The 22,673-nt window shown below is 38.4% G+C and overlaps 2 protein-coding genes across 5 annotated transcripts in view; one reads left to right on the forward strand and one right to left on the reverse strand.

Annotated features, from left to right (window-relative positions):
* The window catches only part of AZI2 (5-azacytidine induced 2), a 36,537-nt gene extending 22,089 nt beyond the window's left edge, over positions 1-14,448 (forward strand). The window contains exons 6-8 of the mRNA XM_024752862.1: positions 4,471-4,529; positions 9,954-10,072; positions 12,332-14,448. Of these exons, the coding sequence (XP_024608630.1) occupies positions 4,471-4,529; positions 9,954-10,072; positions 12,332-12,744 (591 nt within the window). The 3' untranslated portion in view covers positions 12,745-14,448. The remainder of the gene's footprint in view (positions 1-4,470; positions 4,530-9,953; positions 10,073-12,331) is intronic.
* A 2,199-nt stretch (positions 14,449-16,647) lies between these two features.
* The window catches only part of CMC1 (C-X9-C motif containing 1), a 71,618-nt gene continuing 65,592 nt past the window's right edge, over positions 16,648-22,673 (reverse strand). For all 4 annotated transcript variants that reach the window (XM_024752870.1, XM_024752868.1, XM_024752867.1 and 1 more), the window contains exons 3-4: positions 20,058-20,148; positions 16,648-16,909 (exon numbers count right to left, since the gene is read on the reverse strand). In XM_024752870.1, coding sequence (XP_024608638.1) covers positions 16,789-16,909; positions 20,058-20,148 — 212 coding nt within the window. In that variant the 3' untranslated portion in view covers positions 16,648-16,788. The remainder of the gene's footprint in view (positions 16,910-20,057; positions 20,149-22,673) is intronic.

Raw genomic sequence — 22,673 nt, forward strand, 5'->3', positions numbered from 1 at the left:
TCATTTAACATAATAATTTGATTAATTTAGAAATGACAGGAGACTTGCTTTTAGAATTATTAAAACAAAACTTTACAGCATCCACTAATTCTCAGAAGTCTAATACTTTTGGAGCAACTTTAATTTTCAGCTAATAGCTGAGAATGCAAGAATTGGGGTTGGCGGAGCGGGGGTGGGGGTGGGGAGCAAAACAAAAACCCTGCTTGAGCTGCTAAAGTGTGGTTAGCCTGAAGTCATCCACTGAAACACAAGTTGCCTCTCAGGTCCTCACCCAGAGTCTGTCTGCTAATACAGTGATCCCTGGACAGTGGGGTTGTGACCCGTGGAGGTCTGCTTATACAAGGATTGTTTTCAGTAAGTATACAGTCGGTCTTTGGTATCTATGGGTTCCACATCTGTGGATCGAGGCCACCACAGGTTGTAGACTACGCTATCCGTTGTTGGTTGAATCCACGGATGCTGACCCGAGGATACAGAGGGACGACTGTGGGACTTGAACATACGCAGATTTTGGTACCCACTGCGGATCCTAGAACCAGTGTCCCATGGATAGGATACCGAGGGACAACTTTACATTGGGTTCAGAAAAGCTTGGATAAATGTTTTCAATGTCATGACAATGCTGAGAATAAAAAGAAGGAATGATAGAGAAGCAGAGCAGTGTGGGAGCAATGCTCCAAACACAAAGTTTAAAATAGTTATTACAAGAAATTGAAAAGTTAAATAGTCTGGAGTTCAATAGCCATTATATACATTCTATACACTTATGTATTTCAAACTAAGGTAGCCACGTAGATAATTATTTCTCAGGTCAACATTGTGCCCATCAGAGTATCCAGCACTACTAAGGAGCTATGTCCCCACCCTAGGTTCTTCTGAGCAGCCACCATCTGAAAGAGGAGCTCCGCCCACGCTTCCTGACTGCCAGCCAGCACTCTGCCCTGAGTCCCAAGTGTCCTTAGATGAGCCGACAGGTCTCTCGTCTGTAATGTGGTCTTTACTGAAGGTGACCACTGGTTAAGAATGAGACAGGCATTAAGAATAATATAGCATCCTACCTTGGCCTTTACCCAGTGAACTCCTCTGAACTGGACAGTGAGAACTTGATTTGGAGCCCCCAGGCCTGATAAAGGGGAAACACCCACTATAAAAATTACTATCACCTCCCATTAGAGAAAAAAAAAATTGTTTTTCCTACTTGACATCTGAAGTTGATTTTCCTAGCTTTGCACCCGTGATCACATGCACGATTCCTTTAGCAGCTTCCAGCATCCTGTCCTGCAAACCCAGTTGCCCGTAGCCCTTGAGAGGCTTCTTTTAAAAAGATGTGCTTGCAGGAAAAGATCTGCATCTTGAAGCTCTGACAATTGTCAGTATATACTTTCTACTTGAAATGATTTGATAGCTTTTATAAATAATGGATATCTCCTTACAGAGTAGGAAGCAGAACCATGGAATCATAAAAACTTGGTTCATGATTGTGTTGCTTATTGTGACATTAGCAAACTCATTTAACTGAACTTTTTTCTATAAACTTGATATTAAATATCTAAGCAGCATGGTGCCTAGTACATAAGGTATTCAGTAAGTGAATGTGTTTCAAAAATTTTAATTAGGGTAATCCAGAAAAGCGCTTTAGGGGTGTATATGTGTATATGTGTTAATACAGTTCAGTTCTTATTATTTGTTTTCCACTAGGTGGTGCTAGAGGATAAATTTGCTTTTAGTTTAATTGGTCTTTCACAAATCACAGAAACAGACTTGAAGGTAGAAGAAACTTTAGAAATCACTTGTTTTATTGCTGATGATGTTGCTTTATTGCTGAGTCCTTATTGCTGAGACTAAGAAACTTTAAGAGTTGAAGGTGAGGTAAGGGAGGAATTTGTTTTTTGAAAAGGGGATTTAAGACACGGTCCCTTCTTCACAGGAATTTATTTGGCTGAAGGAGGGGAGATTTAAAGTCAAAAATGCTCACAACTAATACAGAGATATGAACCAAGGAAAGATGGAGTGGAAATTTATCAATTTATCAAGGGTTCCAAGTTTAAATCTTGGTATTGTGGGATGTGTACATTTCAGTCTTGTTTCAAAGGTGTTACTGGTCAGAGTCCTCTTGGATATGGGAGTCAAAGAGCAAGCTATGGAGAGAAAATTTATTTTCACATTAATAATCTTATATCTACTGTAGCCATACTTACAGATATTTTTAAGATGGTACTTTCTGTGAAACATATTTTATAACACCTTCTGAAGTGTGAAATAGCATCCTACATGGACAGAATAGTGGGGCTTTGGGGGCTTTGCTTTTTTTTAAAGTACTTAGTGAGCTCAGTTGATTGTTTGGTATTAAATGAGGTCAAGGTTCCAGGGTCAGTTCCACTATGGGCTGTCTTTACTTTCTGTATCCTCCAGTTTTCTAGCCACTTATATTCAGAACAGTGGATTCTTTTAGAAAAACAGACACTAGGACTGAAGCGTAGGAAACACTGGCTCAGTAAATGGAGTTGGTGTAGATGCCTAAGGTAGCCAATGACAGCCTCTTTGGAGATGCACAGTGTGCTGTGTGTACTAAAGGTTCTGAGCAGTCCTGAAGTACAGGAACCTATTTAACTTGAACAGTGTTTCCGAGGATTTTGTAGCTATGGGCCCATTTATGTGAAACTCCAACATCAGATGGCACAAGTTGGGAAACATATCCATTACTGCCTTTAGAACATAGCAAACTGATGACTGGCCAGGGACAGGGTCTTTGAGTATTAGAGACAATTCCTTTGTGCTTTTTGCTAATTTACGTTAGATTTTCTGAATTGTTAGGTGGTAGCTGGAGAAATACTTCACCAAGCAAAACTGTTAGGTTTTTTGTTTTGTTTTGTTTACTATCATTGGCTTTAAAAACAAGTAAGGTTGGGCTTCCCTGGTGGCGCAGAGGTTGAGAGTCCGCCTGCCAATGCAGGGGACGCAGGTTCGTGCCCCGGTCCGGGAGGATCCCTCATGCCGCGGAGTGGCTGGACCCGTAAGCCATGGCCGCTGGGCCTGCGCGTCCGGAGCCTGTGCTCTGCAGTGGGAGGGGCCACAACAGTGAGAGGCCCACGTACCGCAAAAAAAAAAAAAAAAAAAAAAGGTTTCCATTGTGCATATATGTATAAGTATACACTAATTAAAATGTGTATTTTTAATTAATTATACAGAGAAACGAAAAGTGACTTGATCTGATTCCTTCATTTCCTATGAGGAACAGGAAAGGAAAATGTCCAAGGTTATGTGCTTTGTTAGTGGTCAGACTTCCTCTGACTTGTGGGCCAGTTCTGTTTCCCCTCTCCACAGGGCTCCCTGAGATGCAACTAAATCATTTACAGTATTTAGTTGGTATTTTCTGAACAATCAGATCCAAAGACACTTTAACTTCTGTAGTACATTTTTTTTTTTTTTGCGGTACACCGGCCTCTCACTGCTGCGGCCCCTCCCACTGCGGAGCACAGGCTCCGGACGCGCAGGCTCAGCGGCCATGGCTCACGAGCGCAGCCACTCCGCGCGCACGTGGGATCCTCCCGGACCGGGGCACGAACCCGCGTACCCTGCATCGGCAGGCGGACTCCCAACCACTGCGCCACCAGGGAAGCCCTCTGTAGTACATTTTGATATTTTACACTCCCAAACTCAGAGGACTCATGAAGTCCTTTTGTGGCTTTTTAGTGTTCCACTTTAAAAAATATCATTTAGATTATATAAATAAGAAATGGTAAAGTTAAATTTTGTTTTCTTAGTTTATACTGGCCATTTCTGCTAATAGAATTAGTGCCTGTGGTAGTCATTTTTATTTGTTATAGACTCAAAATTGAATGCATTGCAAACAAGTGTGTTACAGAGTTATCTTAAATGTATTAAGTCCACTTTTAAATATCTTTTATAGGTTCTTTTTGTCATCTATAACCTAAACTACTAAAACTTGGAAGTATATAAGGACTTTATGAAGTCCTTTCCCTGTCATTTTCTTGTGGAAAGAAGAAATTTATGTTAATCTTTTTAAATAATCTGTTAAATTTTGGTACTTCTTTGTAATAATATCAAAAAGTGAAATACCAATAAACTTCCATTTTCTGGTGGAATTCACTCAGCTATACCTGAAGAAACAGTAATTTGATCAATTTGTTACCCTGTTTTGAATATAGATTTCAGATTGGTATCATCAGAAATAGATTTTGTAAGACTCCAAGGTCTTTTATGTGAGAGCAAGTGTATTTTTTAAAGAAAATTAAAGCATTAATGACTTAAAATAATTGGAAATGATTTAGAAATACCTGGTATAAATTTGGAGTTATTTCATTAAAATTGAATATAAGATACTAGTTTTATGCTGTACAGTTACAGATGTATTCTGTAAAAGCTGAAGCACGTGTAGGGTAATAAAGTATTGAGAATAAATAGAAGGTAACAATTACAACTTTTAAACTGTTTTTTAAACAATGACAGTATCCATCTCAGGAAGACAATCTGAAGAGCAGAGATCTCCAAAGACTAAGCATTTCAAGGTATGAACATCCTTCAGCATTCAATAATAATACATTATATAACAATAATAATTATTCTGTAGGCCACTTTGTATAGGTACATAGATTTCTGTTATGATTTAACCTTAAAAACAGGTTGACACTATTTGGGTACTGCATGTAATTTCTGATCACAATGTATTTATAAAAAATATTTAACTGTTCCTTAACAACAGGCTTGAACTTGAGCAGTAGAAAGGTGCATATTGTGATGCCTTAGATAAAATTTTTGAACATTCAGTAATATTTTAGATAGGATTTTAGGGAGCTAGTTGTACAGAAGTATTCTGTAATTCTGATTTTTACATGAAGAATTATGCATTTCCATACACAGCAATATCACTTTGTCTTAAGGGCAAACTTGGACAGCCTTACTCTTTGATAATGACATGAATTTTAAGAGAACTATCCTCTTGGGGTAGGAATAAAAGTAGCTATCAGAGTTCATGTATGTTACTTCGGCCCTTTTTTTCCTCAGATATATATATTATTTTTATTTAAGTAACATAAGTGCATTGTTTTATCTGATAATTTTTGTTCTGCTATATTAACATCCCCTCTCTCCATGGATGCTTCCACCCAATGAAACATACTCATTTGACTTCATGGTTTGCTCGTTTGGCTTCCAAAATTTACTGAATTATCTCATACCTATTCCTATCAAAAATCTAATGGAGAGAAATGCTCAGTTGGGGAAAACAGTATGAGGAAACATGGTGCAGCCCCTCTTCCTGTGTGAAGGGCCAGCAGTAAGTATTATAGGCGTCATGGGCCAGAGTCTCTATTGCAGCTTCTCAGCCCTGCCATTCAAACAGTAGTTCACTTATACCTTCAACTTTCATCTAAATATACAGCAAGGAAGTTTTTCCTTTTTTTAAAACATGTGTCTAGTATAGCATCCATGTGAATTATTTTTCCAAGGTGTGTTCTATGTCAGTTACCTTCTTTCTTCCTGTCAACCTAGGTTTCCCCTTATTAATTTTGTTGTATTTGTCATTTTTATAAGCCTTCTTAAACCATTTTTGGAAAGAAGCATGTTAGAATCAGTAGGTCAAATAAAAGGGCTTATATAGTTTATTAGAAGTACATGGTATAGAACAGGGCTTCTGCTTCCATTCATGGGCAGTGTTACATAATTTGGATCACTTCTTTTGAGAATAACTTGAAAAGTTGTCCGCCACCCACCAAAAAGATGTGTGTTTGAAGGCATCATATAACTAAAAAGATAGTGAAGGATCTCTAGGCCAGGATTTGGAGGAGGAGGAAGGCCCCAAAAGATGAGTCTGGTTTCTGAGGCTGAGAACTATGTAATTGTGGCTTTGAAGTACAGTTTTGAATTCTCTAAAGCTCAGTATCAATTCAGGGTATCAACTGAGAAAAAGCTTTTAGAATGAATTAAGTTCAGTCTAAGAGTTTCTGTATGTTAAAGAACTGTGTAATTAAAGCGGGTCCTAATGGCTCCCCAGTGCTCAAGTACATTTCTGTGTTTGCAGACCCATAGCAGTGTGGATTGCAGAACTGATTAGCTCTCCCTCTTCTGGTTAGCAACTAGAAAACTAATAACCAAACTGTAGCTTACCCTTGGTAAACTTTATATCATGCATTTTTATGTTAGCCTCATTCCTGACTGCATTTTATCTTGTTTTTCCTTTACCTTATCATTTATACCTATTTACAGTTTATAGTCCTATGTTTTATTAGTCTTTAAGTTACGTCATCCACTTCTAAATGGAACAATTCAGATGATAAATTAAGTTTACTATATTAGAAAAGTACATAGGAATGTTTCCATAAAACCATTAACTAAAAGTTCAGGTATTTTTAAGGATTATTTTCCAGTTATTTGGAAAACTCCCCTTTTTGGAACACCTCCTTTTTTGCATTTCCTCCATCATATTGCCAGGGGAACAAGGTGGTACCATATTGTTTCCTGAGTGAACATGTTAATTATTGGAGGCCTTTTATATGTTCCTCATTGTATACAGTATCATTTAACAATAACAGCCCTGGCATCAGAAACTTGGCCAATGTCCTGCCAGTGTACTAGTTGGGGTTACCTTTATGTTGTTGCCTTCAGTTCTTAAGCCAGATCTAGGTATGGGGTAACTTCTTCAGATGCAAATTCTTGGTTTAGAAAATAGGGATTAGGTTAGTGTTTTTCACACTGTGCTGTGTTGCCTTAGTTGATCATGAAATTTTGTGAGTTAAGACAAGCATTTTAAAAATAAGAAAACAGAATAGGACATAACGGAATATGGGTTGTAGTGTAAAATGATTGCCTGCTGTGCCTTACAATTAAAAAATATTTGAAAGATGCTTGTTTGAAGAAATCACAGTTGTCAAGATATACATTTCAAAGTCTCTAGTTCTTGGCTAAGACTATCCCATACTTTCATTTTAATTCCTCTGGGGAATGTAATAGTTCAATAAATTTTCAAAAGCTAAAGAAAAATAGGGCTGAAGTAAAAAAAACAAAATCAAGTAGATTTTTCTTATACAAGGAACATTCAGTATTAAAGAGTTGAATGTACAGTGTCAATTAAGAAAACTGAGCTTTTACACAGTTTTTACTATGTAAGCTGGACATGTGCCCCCTTGTTGAGATGTGGATAAGCAGGTTTCATTACGTTTAAAATTTAGAGGTGTGGAATTTTATACTGGGACGAAGAAGGTTGTGTTGGAAGTCAGTAGTTGGCAAATGTGATGAAGCTGAAGGTTATGATGATTTGAAAAATGTTACCCACAAAGGGCAGCAGTCAGTCACAGGACTGGATAGCTGAAAGGCAGCTTTGAACAGCAGCTTGTTAGAGTCAGGAAGTTCTCTGGCACCTGCTTCCTTGTGTGTGAAGTGAGCTCCCAGGTTGCTGCGTTTGTGTGAGAACCGGGTGAGGTGCCTGTCTAGCACATAGTACATGCTCAACCACCGTTATCTTTTTGTCTCATCTGTCTTATTTCTTAGGGTTTTCATTTGGGGTGCTTTGGTGTTGCATCTCAGTGTTCAAGTAGCTTTATGAGTTCTTTGTACACAACTATATATATCATTAGGATTTTGCTTGTATGGTATTTAAAGCAAAATTTAACTAATTTATATTCCCAGCTGGTGGGAGGTAGAAGGGGAACAGTTTATAGGCTCAAAAATACCTGGATAAGTAAAGGTTAGCTGGAGCTCTGCTAAAGATCTGTGGATGACAACTGTCCAGTCTTACTTAAGCAATGATTTGTTCAAGTAGAATTTTAAAAATTTTAACACACTTTGAAGACTATAGCACTTTAATATAAATGAAGTGTAAAGTAACTGCCATTACTTTGTTATCCACAAGAGGGAGAGCTTATACTTAGTAATAATTTTAGTTTTTTATATCTGTAGTTTTCTATTCAGGTGACATTAAGGGCAAAAGAAAAAGATTAGACATATGTTAAACTAGGTGACCTAGTTTTTGGTGTCACCTAATTTATACGCAGTCTTCATTAAATTGAATTGGAAAATGTGTATTAGTGCTGCATTAACACCTCTATTTTAATTTTCTCTTATTTTATATGGGTAGCTATTTTGAATGATGCAGTGTTTGATATTCCAGTATCCAAACACTGTCTTGAGTACTGTACTTGCTTTTCTCCAAGTCAGGTACTGATTTACAATCTTAAGCCACTGTTTTTAATCTGTATGATTCATATCATGACTGTCTGCATGAATTAGCACATGTACAGTGTTTACACTTAGCTGCTACGTAATGTGAGTAACTCTTTTTGGGAAGCATGCTGAATGCCCAGAATTGCACCAAGGAACCACTGACTCTTCACACTTCAGACAGTTCCTATGTGAGACACTCATTGTAGCACACGGCTCAGATGTTGACTGCCGAAGCAGAGGTGGTTAACTAATTTTTGTGAAGTAATTATTTCATACCTATCAAAAACCTGCAAAAATCCCTGCGTTTTTTAATAGACTACTGGTTAACAAATGACGTTACAACAGATTAAAACAAGTAGATTTTTCTCGAAAGCAGTATAAAGTTTATTCTCCTGCTCCTATTGAAAGAATTATAGTCTGAGTGGAATGGGAATATTTTGACAAAAAAGGAATGTCATAATTCAAAATAACTGTTTTTGAATATATCTGTTGTTTCCATAATTAGAATAAGATATTAGATTTAGATATGAAGAGTGTTATCCTTGTAGTTTGTTTAAAGGTTTTTGTTTATAGCTAGACAGAAATTGAAGCATGACGTGACATGTTTGTTTAATTTGATTTCATTATTACTAAAATTATACTAATATCTTTAAGAGGCAGTAGGAGTTGTTTGAACACTATGAGATCAGTTCTTAAATATGTGTTGAAGATTTTGACTTATTTAGTTGGCAACTAAGAACCTAAAAAAAATCATGAATATGCAAATAAGAATGCTTAATGGAAGATGAAACTCAATAAAATTAGGTTTAAAATAACTGATTTATAACTTTTCAGATAATTGAGGTAAAATGAGAGGTATTTGTGAAGTTTTTATTTCTGTTTCATATAATCCTCTCTCCAGCTCCTTTTCCCTTACCAGGAAATCAGCTGGCTCTTCATGTCTTGTGCTGTCATGTCACATTGGTTTAGAACCAACAATATGAGACAGCCCAGTCAAACATAAAAGACTGGAATGCATGAAACCTAAATTTTATTTTAATGTGGGCTTCGGTGTACATTCAGAATTGATAACAGCATTTCAATTCACAACATCAGAACAGAATAATCAAAAAAGATAAATACAAATTCAAAATCCATCCATGAATGAATGTCACTTTATTTATTTATTTTTTTTTGCGGTACGCGGGCCTCTCACTGCTGTGGCCTCTCCTGCTGCGGAGCACAGGCTCCGGACACACAGGTTCAGCGGCCATGGCTCACGGGCCCAGCCGCTCAGCGACATGTGGGATCTTCCTGGACCGGGGCACGAACCTGTGTCCCCTGCATCGGCAGGCAGACTCTCGACCACTGCACCACCAGGGAAGCCCTATTCTTGATCAGATTTGCAAGTGAAGACCATATTCCTTACTATTAAATATATTAACGCCACTGCACATCATAGGCTATCTATCATAAAATCTCAGTCCTGAGGAGAGCACTATTAAACTCATCGGTTAGAATACTTTTTATAATACCCTTCTGTTTAATATAGTTCAGTTAATTGATAAAAATTAGGTCAGTGTTATTGTGAATAAGATTTTTTCACTTGTTATAATGCTCTATTTAAATATTTTAATTATTTAATGAGGATGTTTTATTTAATTTGTATTATTTCAAAACAATTTGAGCAGAAATGAAGATAAGCTCATTTCTATTTTAAAGTTATTCCCTTCTCTCCACAGAGAATAATAACCATTAACTTTTTTCTTTTAAAAAAACACAACCCTGTATTTCAGTGATAATATGCAAAGTGCATACTGGGAACTGAAGAGAGAAATGTCTAATTTACATCTGGTGACTCAAGTACAAGCTGAACTGCTAAGAAAGCTGAAAACCCCAACTGCAATCAAGAAAGGCAAGTCAGGGTTTGCCGGAAACCACTGATTCCAGCCAAACTGCTCAAAGAGCAACTCGTTATCGTATCTTATCGAAATCTCATCAAATGAGTTTGATAAGCCAAAGTATATGTAGTCTATTCACAGCCACCCATTCTCTGCTCTGGCTTCAGCCTCATACTGGTCAACTTCACACATAAAGGTGTTGCTGATGTGTGTTTCTTCAGTACTGTATTCTTTTCCCCTTGTGGCTTTTTTCTCAGCCAAGTGTTGCTTATGTGTTCAAGGCTGAGGTGTTAAGTTTGCTCTAGTTGACCTTTTACCACAACTACTTCATATATTAAAAAAAAAAAGACACCAAAAGCTACTTTCATTCCAGTGCTACAGAATATACCAAAGACGTAGCTCTTTAAATTGTTTTTAAAGAGAGAACTCTGATTCGTTATTTGGTTATTTTCATTTTTTGTAAACTTAATTTTTCTTTCCTTAAAGGACAGATTGTTTTGAATAGAGACTAGATGCTATATTCACTTAGCCCTTTCAACCAAACAAAAATTTTCATTGCTTTGCATATTTAACTGCTTGGCTGATTAAACCTTTTCTTGAGTTTTGTGTTAACTTGTAGTGGCTACTTTGCCAAAGCTATTTCTATACTGAGAAAAATCAGTGCGTTTGTACCTTTTATTACGTAATGATTGTATTCCTGTAAAGTTGTGTAATGTAAATTTGAATGCTGTAAACTTTATTTTTAAAGGAATGAGATGTGACTTTTTATTTTTTTAAAAATCATTAATTTAAAATTGTCATTTACACCTCAAATTGTCCCTAAAGAGGGCACAAGAGATTTTATAAATAGTTCTCCTCAGAAATGTTTCCTGTGGGGCGGGGGACGTTGCATGTTGGGACAGAAAGCTAAATTCAGAATTGCCTTTCTGTTTCTAGGGTTAGTTACTTATGAACCAGGCAAAACAATAAGGTACTTGGGCACACCCCAACTTAGTTTACGGTTCATTTTGTCCTCAGGTTTTCCAGTGACCAGGGTTACATATGGGACAACTTTAAGTTGATGGTAGAAATAAGACCTCTCTTAAATGAGACTCATGGAGTAATTTTTCAGTGAGCCTCTTATATACTAAATAGAACTTCCAAAAAATAATTAAGGAGAAATGCTCTCTACTCATTTGGAAATGCTTATTGTCGTGTCGTTTCTGAGCTGGTGAATGATTGATCTTTGCTTTTAACCGTAAGTTTCTAGCACGTTTCCTACGACAGTGCCAGGCCTGGGGCCACCACTCTCCACAAAGAATTGAGTGCTTTGCGGAGTGGACAGAGATAAACCCAGGTCACCTTTTCTCTAGACCCACATGTCACCCTGTCCAGAAGCTGAGCACTGTCACCTCCTCCCAAGAAAAGGGGCAGTGAGCTTATTTTTTAATGTGGTTCAGTTTCTTTCTCCTTTAAAACTAGAGTCAGGCCTTGGCGGCACTTGGTATCCGTCCAGCGGGAGGGAAGCACACCCTTGCTTTGTGTTGTCTGTGGCTGAACAGCAGCTGGAGAGCAGTCTGTTTTCTAAGCCATTACATGTTACTAAACTCATTTTTTTTGCTTTTTTTTGACCTATATTGTGACCATAGCAGAATTTACATTTACCATTATATATATTTGACAAGAAATGAGATGATTTTATAGCTTTTAATTTAAATTGTTTTATCCATAAAAGCCTTTAATATATATCAAATTTCAGTTGGGTCTCACCAATTCACAATGTAGTTATTTCTGGAAAAATTTACTTTTGGACCACCTATGGAAAACAGATTTGACTAAGCTAAGGAATATTATATCTAACAAACAAAATTATTAAAACTTAAGAACAGCTTTCTTAGTCTCCACTGACACAAACATTCTGCAAGCCTTCTCCAGCCATATTAAGAGCCAGGAACAGGGTCTTTACTTGTATTTTAAGTGAATTGGTTTCCAGCTTTTTAAAATAGGAATTTCCTCATGTTCACTATGATATGGGCGGGACAAGATTCCTGTGTCCATTTTGCAGACGAGAGAAGTGACACCTGGAGCAGTCAAGTGTCACCCTGTCAGTAAATAGCGGATCCAGGATTAGAACTGAGATCATCTGTCAACTTCAAGTCACACTGCCACAGTGATCGCACTAACTTGGAAATGTCCATTTCCAGTTCTAGAATCAACCAAATTAACAAAGTGTTTACTGTTTTGTGATCATAAATACCAGGACAGCTGATGCTTAGCCTGTGCTTTCTTTTCAGCTTGTGCCCCAGCAGGATGCATGGAAGACCTTGGGAAAGACAGCACAAAGCTGCACTTGATGAATTTTACTGCAACATACAAAAGACAGGCCCCTCTCTCACCAAATGGCAAAACTCTTTGTCATGCCACGTCTTCCCCTTTACCAGGAGATGCAAAGGTTTTATCAGAGAAAGCAGCTCTCCAGTCATGGACAGATCATGAGCGATCCATTCCTCACGATGGCACAAACTTTCAGGAACACAATTCTTATGGCAGAAATTCTCTGGAAGATAATTCTTGGGTATTCCCAAGCCCTCCTAAATCAAGTGAGACAACATTTGGGGAAACTAAAAATAAACCTTTGCCTTTACCCAACCTGCCACCACTGCATTACTTGGATCAACATAATCAAAACTGCCATTATAAAAATTAATTATGAAGAGATTTATGATGTTCTCACGAGGTTGCTGTATCTCCCTCAGTGGTTTTCTTGGGAAATCATTAACAAACTGAAAGCAGATTTTGATTAAACTTTTGCAGAGTTCTTCAGTATTTACATTTGCACATAATGTACCATATTATGTAGTTGATTTTTCAGTATGAAAGAACATCCTCCAGCTCCATATTCTGGCTAAGAATCAAGATATGTGTTACTAATTAATAAACCTAAGGTGTTTCACAATGACAACTCTACCTTTGATGATAATTGTACATTTCTGCCCCTCACATGAAGAATGGAATTGAAAGTTTTCAGACACGGTTTTACAAAGCATGTGAAATGCCTAACTCATAAAAATAAAGGAGACCATTGTTCTCAGAGAAAAAGCATGTTAATTTGCATAAAGGAGTAAAATGGCAATGTGACTTAGGTTATATTTCTGCTGACCTTACAACGCGTAAGGATAAGGAAATTACAGTGGAACAATATTATCTGGGTTACTGCATCTATATGTGCTATTGTGTCTCAAAGTATAAGATTTAAAGTCATTTTATAATCACGATGTTGATAAAATTTAAAGTACAATTTGGATTTTAAGACTTGAAATCTGCTCGTTGAAGCCAACTCTGTCCTGGTACATCCAAGTCTTAATTGAAAAAATGTGATGAAATAGTTGGAAAACTATGTGGTGTGTGAATAAACTATTACAGTCATATACATTATCCAGTTAGAAGTAGGAATAGTATCACAAAGGCTTCAGTCTAATCTGTCCTTCAGTGCTATAGTGAAAATCCCAATGGGTGTGTAACTGTATAAAGCCGTTTTCTTCAAAGGGTCTACACCTGCTTGTTACGTAGAGCAGCTTATTAACTGGTTAAACTTTGTTTTGAAATGTAATGATTTTACTTATTGAGAAAGTGGTTTTCAATTAATTAGAATCCTAGAAACCAAATTCTGTGCTGTATTGATATATGATAACAGTATAATCATGAAATGTCCCCCAACGCTTTGATTCTAAGAGCCTATCATTTATAAACAAGTAACAAGGATAGCTTCATACGGAAATTTCTCTGTATTCTTTCAGGGTGGTGGTATTAAGAATATTAGTAATACATGTCTCCGTTCCTACATCTTTTGCCTGAGATAAAGCGTTTCATGTAGAAGGCCTTTATCCTTTTTGATAGACAGTTGCAAACACCTTGGACTCAAGAATATTTCAAATCTCTTCTACATTAACTGAATAGCATACATATATAAACAGTGTTCACCATTCACCAGATATTTGTCTTTCTATTATCTTACTCACTTACTCAAGCTTGTCTGTGATTAATGGAGTTGGTGTCAGATGCTGGAATTTATTCTAACCAATGAACACAGCTGACTCGAGGGAGTACAATCTCCTGCCAAGTAATAGAACAAAACCCAATATGCATAAAACAAATACAAGACCCCAGGCTTTAGCTGAAGGAAGCAACTACCTGTGTAATAACAAAGCAGCAGAAACTATTTGTCATGTGGCTGCATAGGCTGTACATTATATCTAATCTCTAATGTAGCTTACTGGTTTGCCTTTTTTAAAACCAAGATTGAGTATTTTCCTTTGTAAAGAAAATAAGTCATATGACATAATGGCTTGATTAATGTTTTGAACAATGCCAAGACATTACTTAAAATAAATTATTTTTGTTTGAAATTGAAGTGGAAATATTGTCCTTGCCTAAATATTCCAGGGTCATGTACTAATTATAGGTTGTTAATCTGATTCATGTAACAGACATTTGTCTTGTTAAACCAACTTCTGAATGGAGACAATGCTTTTGCATCTAAACAATAGGGTAGCTATCAAACAGGTATGCTAGATGTTCTTGACAGTTTAGAGTGCTAAACAAATGATGTAAAACGATTTAGGAAAGGGTAACCAAAAGAAATTTTCCCAGTCATAAATTTTTAAATGTATTTTATGATCATTTGTTATTGGTAAGATTCAAAGAGAAGTGAGAGAATGGCCCATTTGTAGCTTATTTAAAATGGAAAATTTTGTTGACTTGTTTCATACTAGTTGAAGCTTGCTCCAAAGGACTTCCCTTGAAAATTTCTTTAACCTCCAGATTTTCATAAGGATAACCCAATTCAGCACATCCATAACTCAACAGAGTGAAAAGAACACGGATAACAACAACAAAAGCCTCTCAATCCTCCCCATTAGCTAAAATAGCAGTTACATCTTCTCTAAAAGGAAACTGACGTTCTGCTAAAGTGGAACCTAATTCATAACTAGAGCAGGGATGTACCTCTGTGGAACACAAGAAACAAAGTAGAGGGGAGAGTTCAGGCTTCAAGCACTAAAGGACTGAATCCTGTGAAAACAGTCATGGTCTCATGCAGAAACGCTGCCTGGAGAAGGCAGATCGTACGGGTAGAAGATCTGTGGCCTGTAACTGAACAGGAGAGGGTCAGCAGAGGTGCAGGGGTACCAGCCAGAGGAAGAGCCGAGTGGACGGGGATGGATTCCCCAGAGTACCATGCATGCAGTGGACATTTTTATACTCTATAACCTAGTCTGTCTAGCACTTGTGGGGAAGCAACATCTACATAGATGAGTTTTCCACATAAAAATGAAGCTGGCCCCTCTAATTCTAATTAAAATAATTATAAAATAACCACAAGTTGTATATTTTTAGTAGCTTTTTAAAGTAACCATTTTGCCCTTTCCTCACTTAAGTCATTGAAAACAAGCTAATTCCTGTGCTCTAGGAAATCAAAAGGCCCCCAGAGAGCGTGGGCTTGTTTACCCCCATGCCTTGTGTTCTCTGTGGCTGTATCTTCTTTGCTTGTCTGCTCCTGCTGTCTCCCTCCTTTTGATCTGTATACCTGGAAAATGTGGTCTCTCTGGGTTTCAAGTAAGAGTCAAGTAGTTCCTTTGAGTGGTCTACTCAAGAGCAAAGTGTGGAACTTGAACATCGCATGGTTCTTTAGGGTCCTATTCACTTTTAACTCGATGGCCTAAGTTAAATCTTGTCCTAGTAGGCAGGAATTTCTATTTGTGATTTTAATAAAAACTATGTAAATACATAAAAACTTTACTTACCTGGAAACTAGTTGCAATGGCTATGGTGAAGAGTTAACAGCTCATAGGAAAAAAAGCAACTTTTAATATAAAAGCTGAACCTGGGATCAAATTATTACATCGGGACAGAAATTTTTTACACTAGTTCCTGAAACCACTACTGTGTTACAAAATGGTCATTCATCCTTATAAAGAAGACTTTTTAAAAGATTAAAATATTTTCAGTAGCAGAATTAACAGGTCAAGGAATGCCACTACATTTTAGGAAATTTTCTATTAAAGATATAAGTAAAACTAATTCATGTACAAGCACTTATCTCCTCATCTGTGTTTCCAAATAAGCCTTTACTTCTACTAATAACCATTAAAGCGCATTTACCACGTCCAAGACTCCAAGTATGTCCAAGTACATACTCTACTTACCTACTCAGTTAATCCTCAGTGGTGGAGCCAGGTTCATGACCATCCTGCTATACTGCCAAGTTATTAACTCCTTTGAAGGCTGTCCATTCCTGCTTTCCTTTAGTTACTTCTGGCCCCATGATTAGTCTATAGATTGAAGAGTAAGATTCATGTGGAAGCCTAAAGACTGGTATCACTGTTAGAGAACTATAGCTGTTCTCTATATGAAAAACCCCATTACAACCCAGGCAAACCATGTCCCATTTCCCTGCTTATTCCTATGCCATTCAATAAACTCAACTTTGAAGTTTAAAAAAAAATATTTATTTTAGATAAAATTATTTCCATAATTAAGGATAAACCCATTATGCCCAGGTAAACCATGTGCCAATTCCCCACTTACTCCTATCCCATTCAATAAACTCAACTTTGAAGTTTAAAAAAAACCTTTATTTCAGATAAAATTATTTCCATAATTAAGGATAAAGCAAACACTTCTTTGAGTCCATCATTTCAGGTGACTGATTTCCACGAACATTGGCATTACTGAGTATCATTTGAATATTTGCCTACATGCTTGTGGGAAGCTTCTGCAGCCTTTTCTTGGTAGGAATTCCAGTTTTTCTGAATTCTTCCCTTTCCTTCAGGTATTCCATTTTGCATTCTTCATAAAAGGCTGGATCATTATAGCTATGAGAAAGAAAATGAAAATCTTTTAAAGTGAATCACTTTGTAAGCATATAAGCTTATTTTAACAATAAATTCAGACATCCGGTTCATCAGGCACAACCTTTAGAAGCAGGCTTTTAGTAATGGTCATAAATTCATTGTAAACATTAGGCTACCAAATTAAAGGAAAAAAAGACCTAATGGTTCTTTTCTGAATACCAATGTCCCAGGATAGGACAATGGGAAGTCAGGACACCCATCCTCAGGTATCCACGAGAGCAGACAAGACTGCATCACAATTATGTACACAAAGTACTACGGCAGTTGTGGCCCGAAACATGGGGCAGAGTGGAAAAAGGGGAGCTGTCAGGGGGAGACGTTTGAGTTGCATTTTGAAGGACCAACAGAAACCCACATAGAAGGCACATGTGGAAAATCCCACAGATGAGGAAAAACTGTGATGCATGAAGAAGTACAAGTAGATTAGTACCACCATAGCAGATCATGTGCAGGAGAAAGGGCATGAGATGCTGGAATGGGGAGGGCCAAATCATGGCGATTCATTCATGCCCCACTGAGAAGTCAAATCTACCCTGAACGGGCACTATTCACAAAGCAACTGTAAGATCAGTTCTGTGCCTTAGATCGGGGGCCCCCAACCCCTGGGCCACGGGCCGGTACTGGTCTGCGGCCTGTTAGGAACTGGGCTGCACAGCAGGAGGTAAGCAACGGGCAAGGAGCAAAGCTTCATCTGCCGCTCCCCATCGCTCGCATTACCGCCTGAACCATCCCCTCCCCGCCCCCACCGTGGAAAAACTCTTCCTCGAAACTGGTCCCTCGTGCCAAAAAGGTTGGGACCACTGCCTTAGATGACTCTGACAGCATGTGGCAGATAGGCTAAAGGTGGGCAGCAAGGGTGTCCAATAAATAAGCTATTACAATAATCCAGACAAGAAATGAGGAGGACCTAAGCCAAAGGAAGCACAGTTCTGATGAAAAGGATGAAGTGGATCTGGGGGAGAATGAGGAGATGAAATCAACAGGAGATCAGGAAGATTCTAGATCCAAGACAACTATAATTCACAAAGACACGAGGCAGGAGTCAAAGGAGCTCAGTTCGGTTTCGGACCGGCAAAGGGAAGTGGAGACATGGCATGACCCATAGGAAGCAGCTGAATTCCACGGGTGCAAACTGAGCTTTCTCAGATTTAAAACGGAGAAGAGAACCTGGGGAACCAGCTTTAAGGAAGAGGTTAAGGAAGAAAAGGTGGAGAAGAAATAGGTAGAGATGCCGAGGAGACAGGGAAGAGCTTAAAGAGGGAAGCCAGATGGAAGGGACTTCCAAGGGCTTCCAGAGAGGGGTCAAGTATCAGAGAAAAGATGGAACCTCCGGGAAAAGCAGTTCCAGTGTCGTGAGGGCAGAAGCCAGACGGCAGTTTACTGAAGGATGAGTGAGAAGAGACGGGGAGAAATAATAGAACACAAAACTGACTCAGGGTGTCACCAGGCGGAGATGAGAGAGGGTAGTGGTTCCACCCATGGAATGTTGACAGTAAGTAAAGCAGAGCCCCCACTCAAGCAAAGACAAAAAAGCAGTATTTCTTAGAGTATGTTGAGACTTGAGGTCAAGTAGAATTCTTCCTAATAGCTCTCATTTCTTTCCCACAAATGTCAGTCACTCCTCTTGGTTTGCTCCCCTCTCTTCTAAGCAGTTACAGCCTCCCCCTGCCCCCCAGGATGGACTGGGACCTGTTATCTTCTCCACCTCTAGGGGGCGAGAGATGGCAGGATATGCCAATGATTAATATCCAAATAACAAAAGCTAACAAATAACACAGACAAACTTTTAAAAAGAGCTAACAATTACTGAGTACATAGTATCTCCTATGTGCCAGCGCTGGGGTGACGTGTTTCCACGTGAGGAAGAATCACCCCACCTGACAGTGAGGACCCTGCATGGGTTGCAGGGGGAGCTACGCCCCGGGGTACCCAGGAGACACCAGCTCGCTGCCTTCCCCACGGTCCCTGCTCCTGGCTCCAGTGCTGCCCTGTCCCAACTAAGAATAATGAGTCCCTATGATATGATGACTGAAACCGAGGTGTCAAAATCCTTCAATCAATGTACAAAAGGGAATTTAACAAATTCAGTCACACAAATGTGAAAGAGGTTCATCTATTCATTCAACATCTCTTGGCAGCTCTAGGGACCAGAACTCTTACTTCTCCACAGTTAAACACTTAGTGCAGGTCTGGGCTTATAAAAAAGAGCAGCTATTAGAATTGTTTATTGACTTGAGCAAAGACATGCGGACTTGGAGTATGTTTCCTCATCTATAAATGTAAAGGTTCAGTATTCTGAAAGAGTCTATAAACTCATGTGTACATTATTTGTTATCGAAAACAATTTAAGATTCAGATAATCATCACATTTTATGTAATTGCCTAAGAAGTATCAAACAATCCTGACATAGATGCTTCACAGGCTAGGGGAGCAGAGTACAGAAGGAAGTAAGGGTTCGCCAAAACTAAGATCTCACGGACAACTACCAACTCCCTACTCACTAAAGCACTATATCCACAACACTGCCTGTCAATAATGTGGGTGATAAAACATGTGGGGAGATGAGCAGAAAGCAGCTGCATTCAAAGACCTCTGCATATTTTTACTTTAAGATTCAAGGAACTACAACAGAATATCAGTGAACATGATATTTAAGAATTATTTTTCAAAGTAATTTAACTTCAGAAATCTAAATTTACCTTTGTAGCCTTCATTTGATTTATTGCAACTCTCCTAGAAGTTAAATTACATTAGTCCAAAAGATCCCAAGGCTGGCAAAAGTACCTTTTCATTAGAAGAGATAAACATATTCTATTTTCTGTTCATGAAAAGGAATTTATTAAATCATATGAAAAATCATGTATTTTAATCAGATAAAATGCTGACAAACACACAAAACTTGAAAAGACCCTTCATAAATATGTTGTATCGTTTTTCTTAGAAGAATCTTTAACAAATTAAAATTTTAGACTCAGCCAACTATATGACAAATTTGGTGGGGAGAAGTAGAGATTACATGTAATGAGTTAAATAACATACTCTTATCTACTACACATACTACACACACACATTATACACAGGAGCACAAACGCTGAGGTAACTACTTACTAAGCAGTTAGACATTCTTTCAATGCAGAATTTTCTTTGCGGCATTTTACTACCATAAGGATTCCAGAGTCCTTGCAACATTTAGTGAAATCTGAAATAAAAAATTTGGAAGAAAAAAAATGACTTGTAATTTCATCACTGTAATTGTTAACAGCTCTAAAATATTCACTCATTTAACATCTATTACCTAGACTGTGCTTGGCTCACAGGACATGCTCCACGAAAGACGTGTACATGGATAAAAGGCAGATTAAAAGTCCTTTACTCTGTAGATTTGAAAGGGGCAGAGGAGACCTCTGAGGTGAAGAGTGAAGGGACTTCACAGAGGCAGAATGTAGAGAGTAAGTAGGATTTCTAATTCAGACAGACTTCATTGTACTGCATTTTACTACTGTGCAGACACTGCATTTTTTTTACAAATTGAAGGTTTGTGGCAATACTCCTTCAAGCAAGTCTATCGGCACCATTTTTCCAACAGCATTTCCTCACTTCATGTCTCTGTGTCATATTTTGATAATTCTTGAAATATTTCAAACTTTTTCAGTATTAATATAATTGTTACAGTGACCTGTGATCAGTGATCTTTGATGTTACTATTGTAACTGCCAACACAGAGAAGATAGCGAGAGAACTGGAATTGGAAGTGGAGCCTGACAATGGGACTGAATTGCCGCATCTCCTGATAAGACTTGAACAGAGGGGAAGTCGCTTCTTATGGATGAGCAAAGACAGTGGTCTTGAGATGGAGTCTACTCCTGGTGAAGATGCTATAAAACTTGTTGAAATGACAACAAAGGACTTAGAATATTATATAAACTTAGTTGATAAGGCAGCAGCAGGGTTTGAGTGGACTAACTCCAGTTTTGAAAGCAGTTCTACTGTGGGCAAAATGCTATCACACAGCACTGCAGGCTGCAGAGCAATCATTCATGAAAGGAAGAGTCCTTCGATGCAACAAACTTCATTGTTGTCTTATTTTAAGAAATTCACCCCAACCTTCAGCAACCCCACCCTGATCAGTCAGCAGCCACCAACATCAGAGCCAGATCCTCCATCAGCAAAAAGATTACGACTCGCTGAAGGCTCAAATGATGGTTAACATTTTTTAGCAATAAACTATTGTTTAGTTAAGGCATGTACATTCTTTTTTTGGACATAAGGCTATTGCACACTTTAATATAGTGTGAACATAACTTTTAAATGCACCAGGAGACCAATGAATTCGTGTGACTCACTCTATTATGATATTTACTGTATTGCAGTGGTCTGAAACCAAACCTGCAGCATCTCCAAGGTCTCCCTACAGAGAAAAAGAGTATATTCTATGGATGAACAACAAGGTTCTACTGTATAACACAGAGAACTATATTCAAAATCCTGTGATAAACCATAATGGAAAAGAATATTAAAAAAAGAATGTATATATATGTGTAACTGAATCACTTTGCTGTACAGCAGAAGTTAACACATTGTAAATCAACTATACTTCAATTTAAAAAAAAAAAAAGAGTATATTCTAGAAGAGATGAATAGGAAGAGTAAAAGGGGAGTTGTGTCCAGACACAGGCCTCTGGGGGCCAGTTTCTGTGTGTCTTCTGATGGCATCAAGTTACCCTCTTTCTTTCACACAACCTGCCATGGTCCTTCACTTCTGATAATAGGGCTCCCATCCCATTCCTGAGTCAACTCTGAAATGCCCCAGAAAATCCAAACGGCTTTCTATCACATTTCCATTCTGGTAGTTTCCCTTTTAAATTGTACTGGCCCCTTGGCATCCTGCCTTCTCAGGACCACCAACCCAGAAAACCCAGGTGCCAGAGGCCAGCCACAGTGGGGCCCTCTGCTTCTCTACTGCGTCTGCTTTGGGTCAGACCAGGTCCCTCCTCAGGACAGTGTGTGGGGTTCCCCTGCTTGGGCAGCAACTCTCCTGAACTCTTCTGGTCCTTCTCCTACCCACTGGGGGTTCTAGTCCCAGCCCCGGCCGCCTCCAGTCTGTAACCAACCATGTCCATGTCAGACCTTAAAATATGACATCATCCTCACAGAGAAGCTGGAGAATAGCTTTTATAACTCTTTTAGTACAAAATTATCAGGATTCCCCTCTTTGCTTGAGCTCTGTATTACCCTTTCAGCTACTAAGAAATAAAATTTATAATCATCTTAAAGCAAGCAGGTAATTTCAGGAGTCTCCATGAAGACACAAAATGTGTAACAAAAGTGAAATTTTAAACCACAAGCAAACTGAAAATGATTGAGATTTGTAAATGCACAAGAAACTCCTTCGAGGGGCTGTGCCAGACCAAGAGGCCTATGGCACGGACGTCCAAGTCCACTGCACAGTCTGCAGGATGAGGGGAGATGGGAGTGAGGACAGCTGATGTGGGAGAAGACCTGACTTCAAACGGTGTGCGTGTCTGGTCACACACAGTGGGGCAGGGATGCTCTAGCTCAGAGCATGGGCTCCTTCAGCTTGCTGTTCACCAGTCTCAGAACTGCCACTGTTTACTGAGTCCTGAACCGAATCAGGCATCTTTTTCACTCAACTACAAATGTTCTTGTCATCTCTTCACTGATGAGCTGGGCACGTGGGCCAAATCAGAGCAAGGGGACTTCCTG

The sequence above is a fragment of the Neophocaena asiaeorientalis genome, unplaced genomic scaffold (genome assembly GCF_003031525.2).
Source record: "Neophocaena asiaeorientalis asiaeorientalis breed wild unplaced genomic scaffold, Neophocaena_asiaeorientalis_V1.1 scaffold117, whole genome shotgun sequence".
Taxonomy (NCBI): domain Eukaryota; kingdom Metazoa; phylum Chordata; class Mammalia; order Artiodactyla; family Phocoenidae; genus Neophocaena; species Neophocaena asiaeorientalis.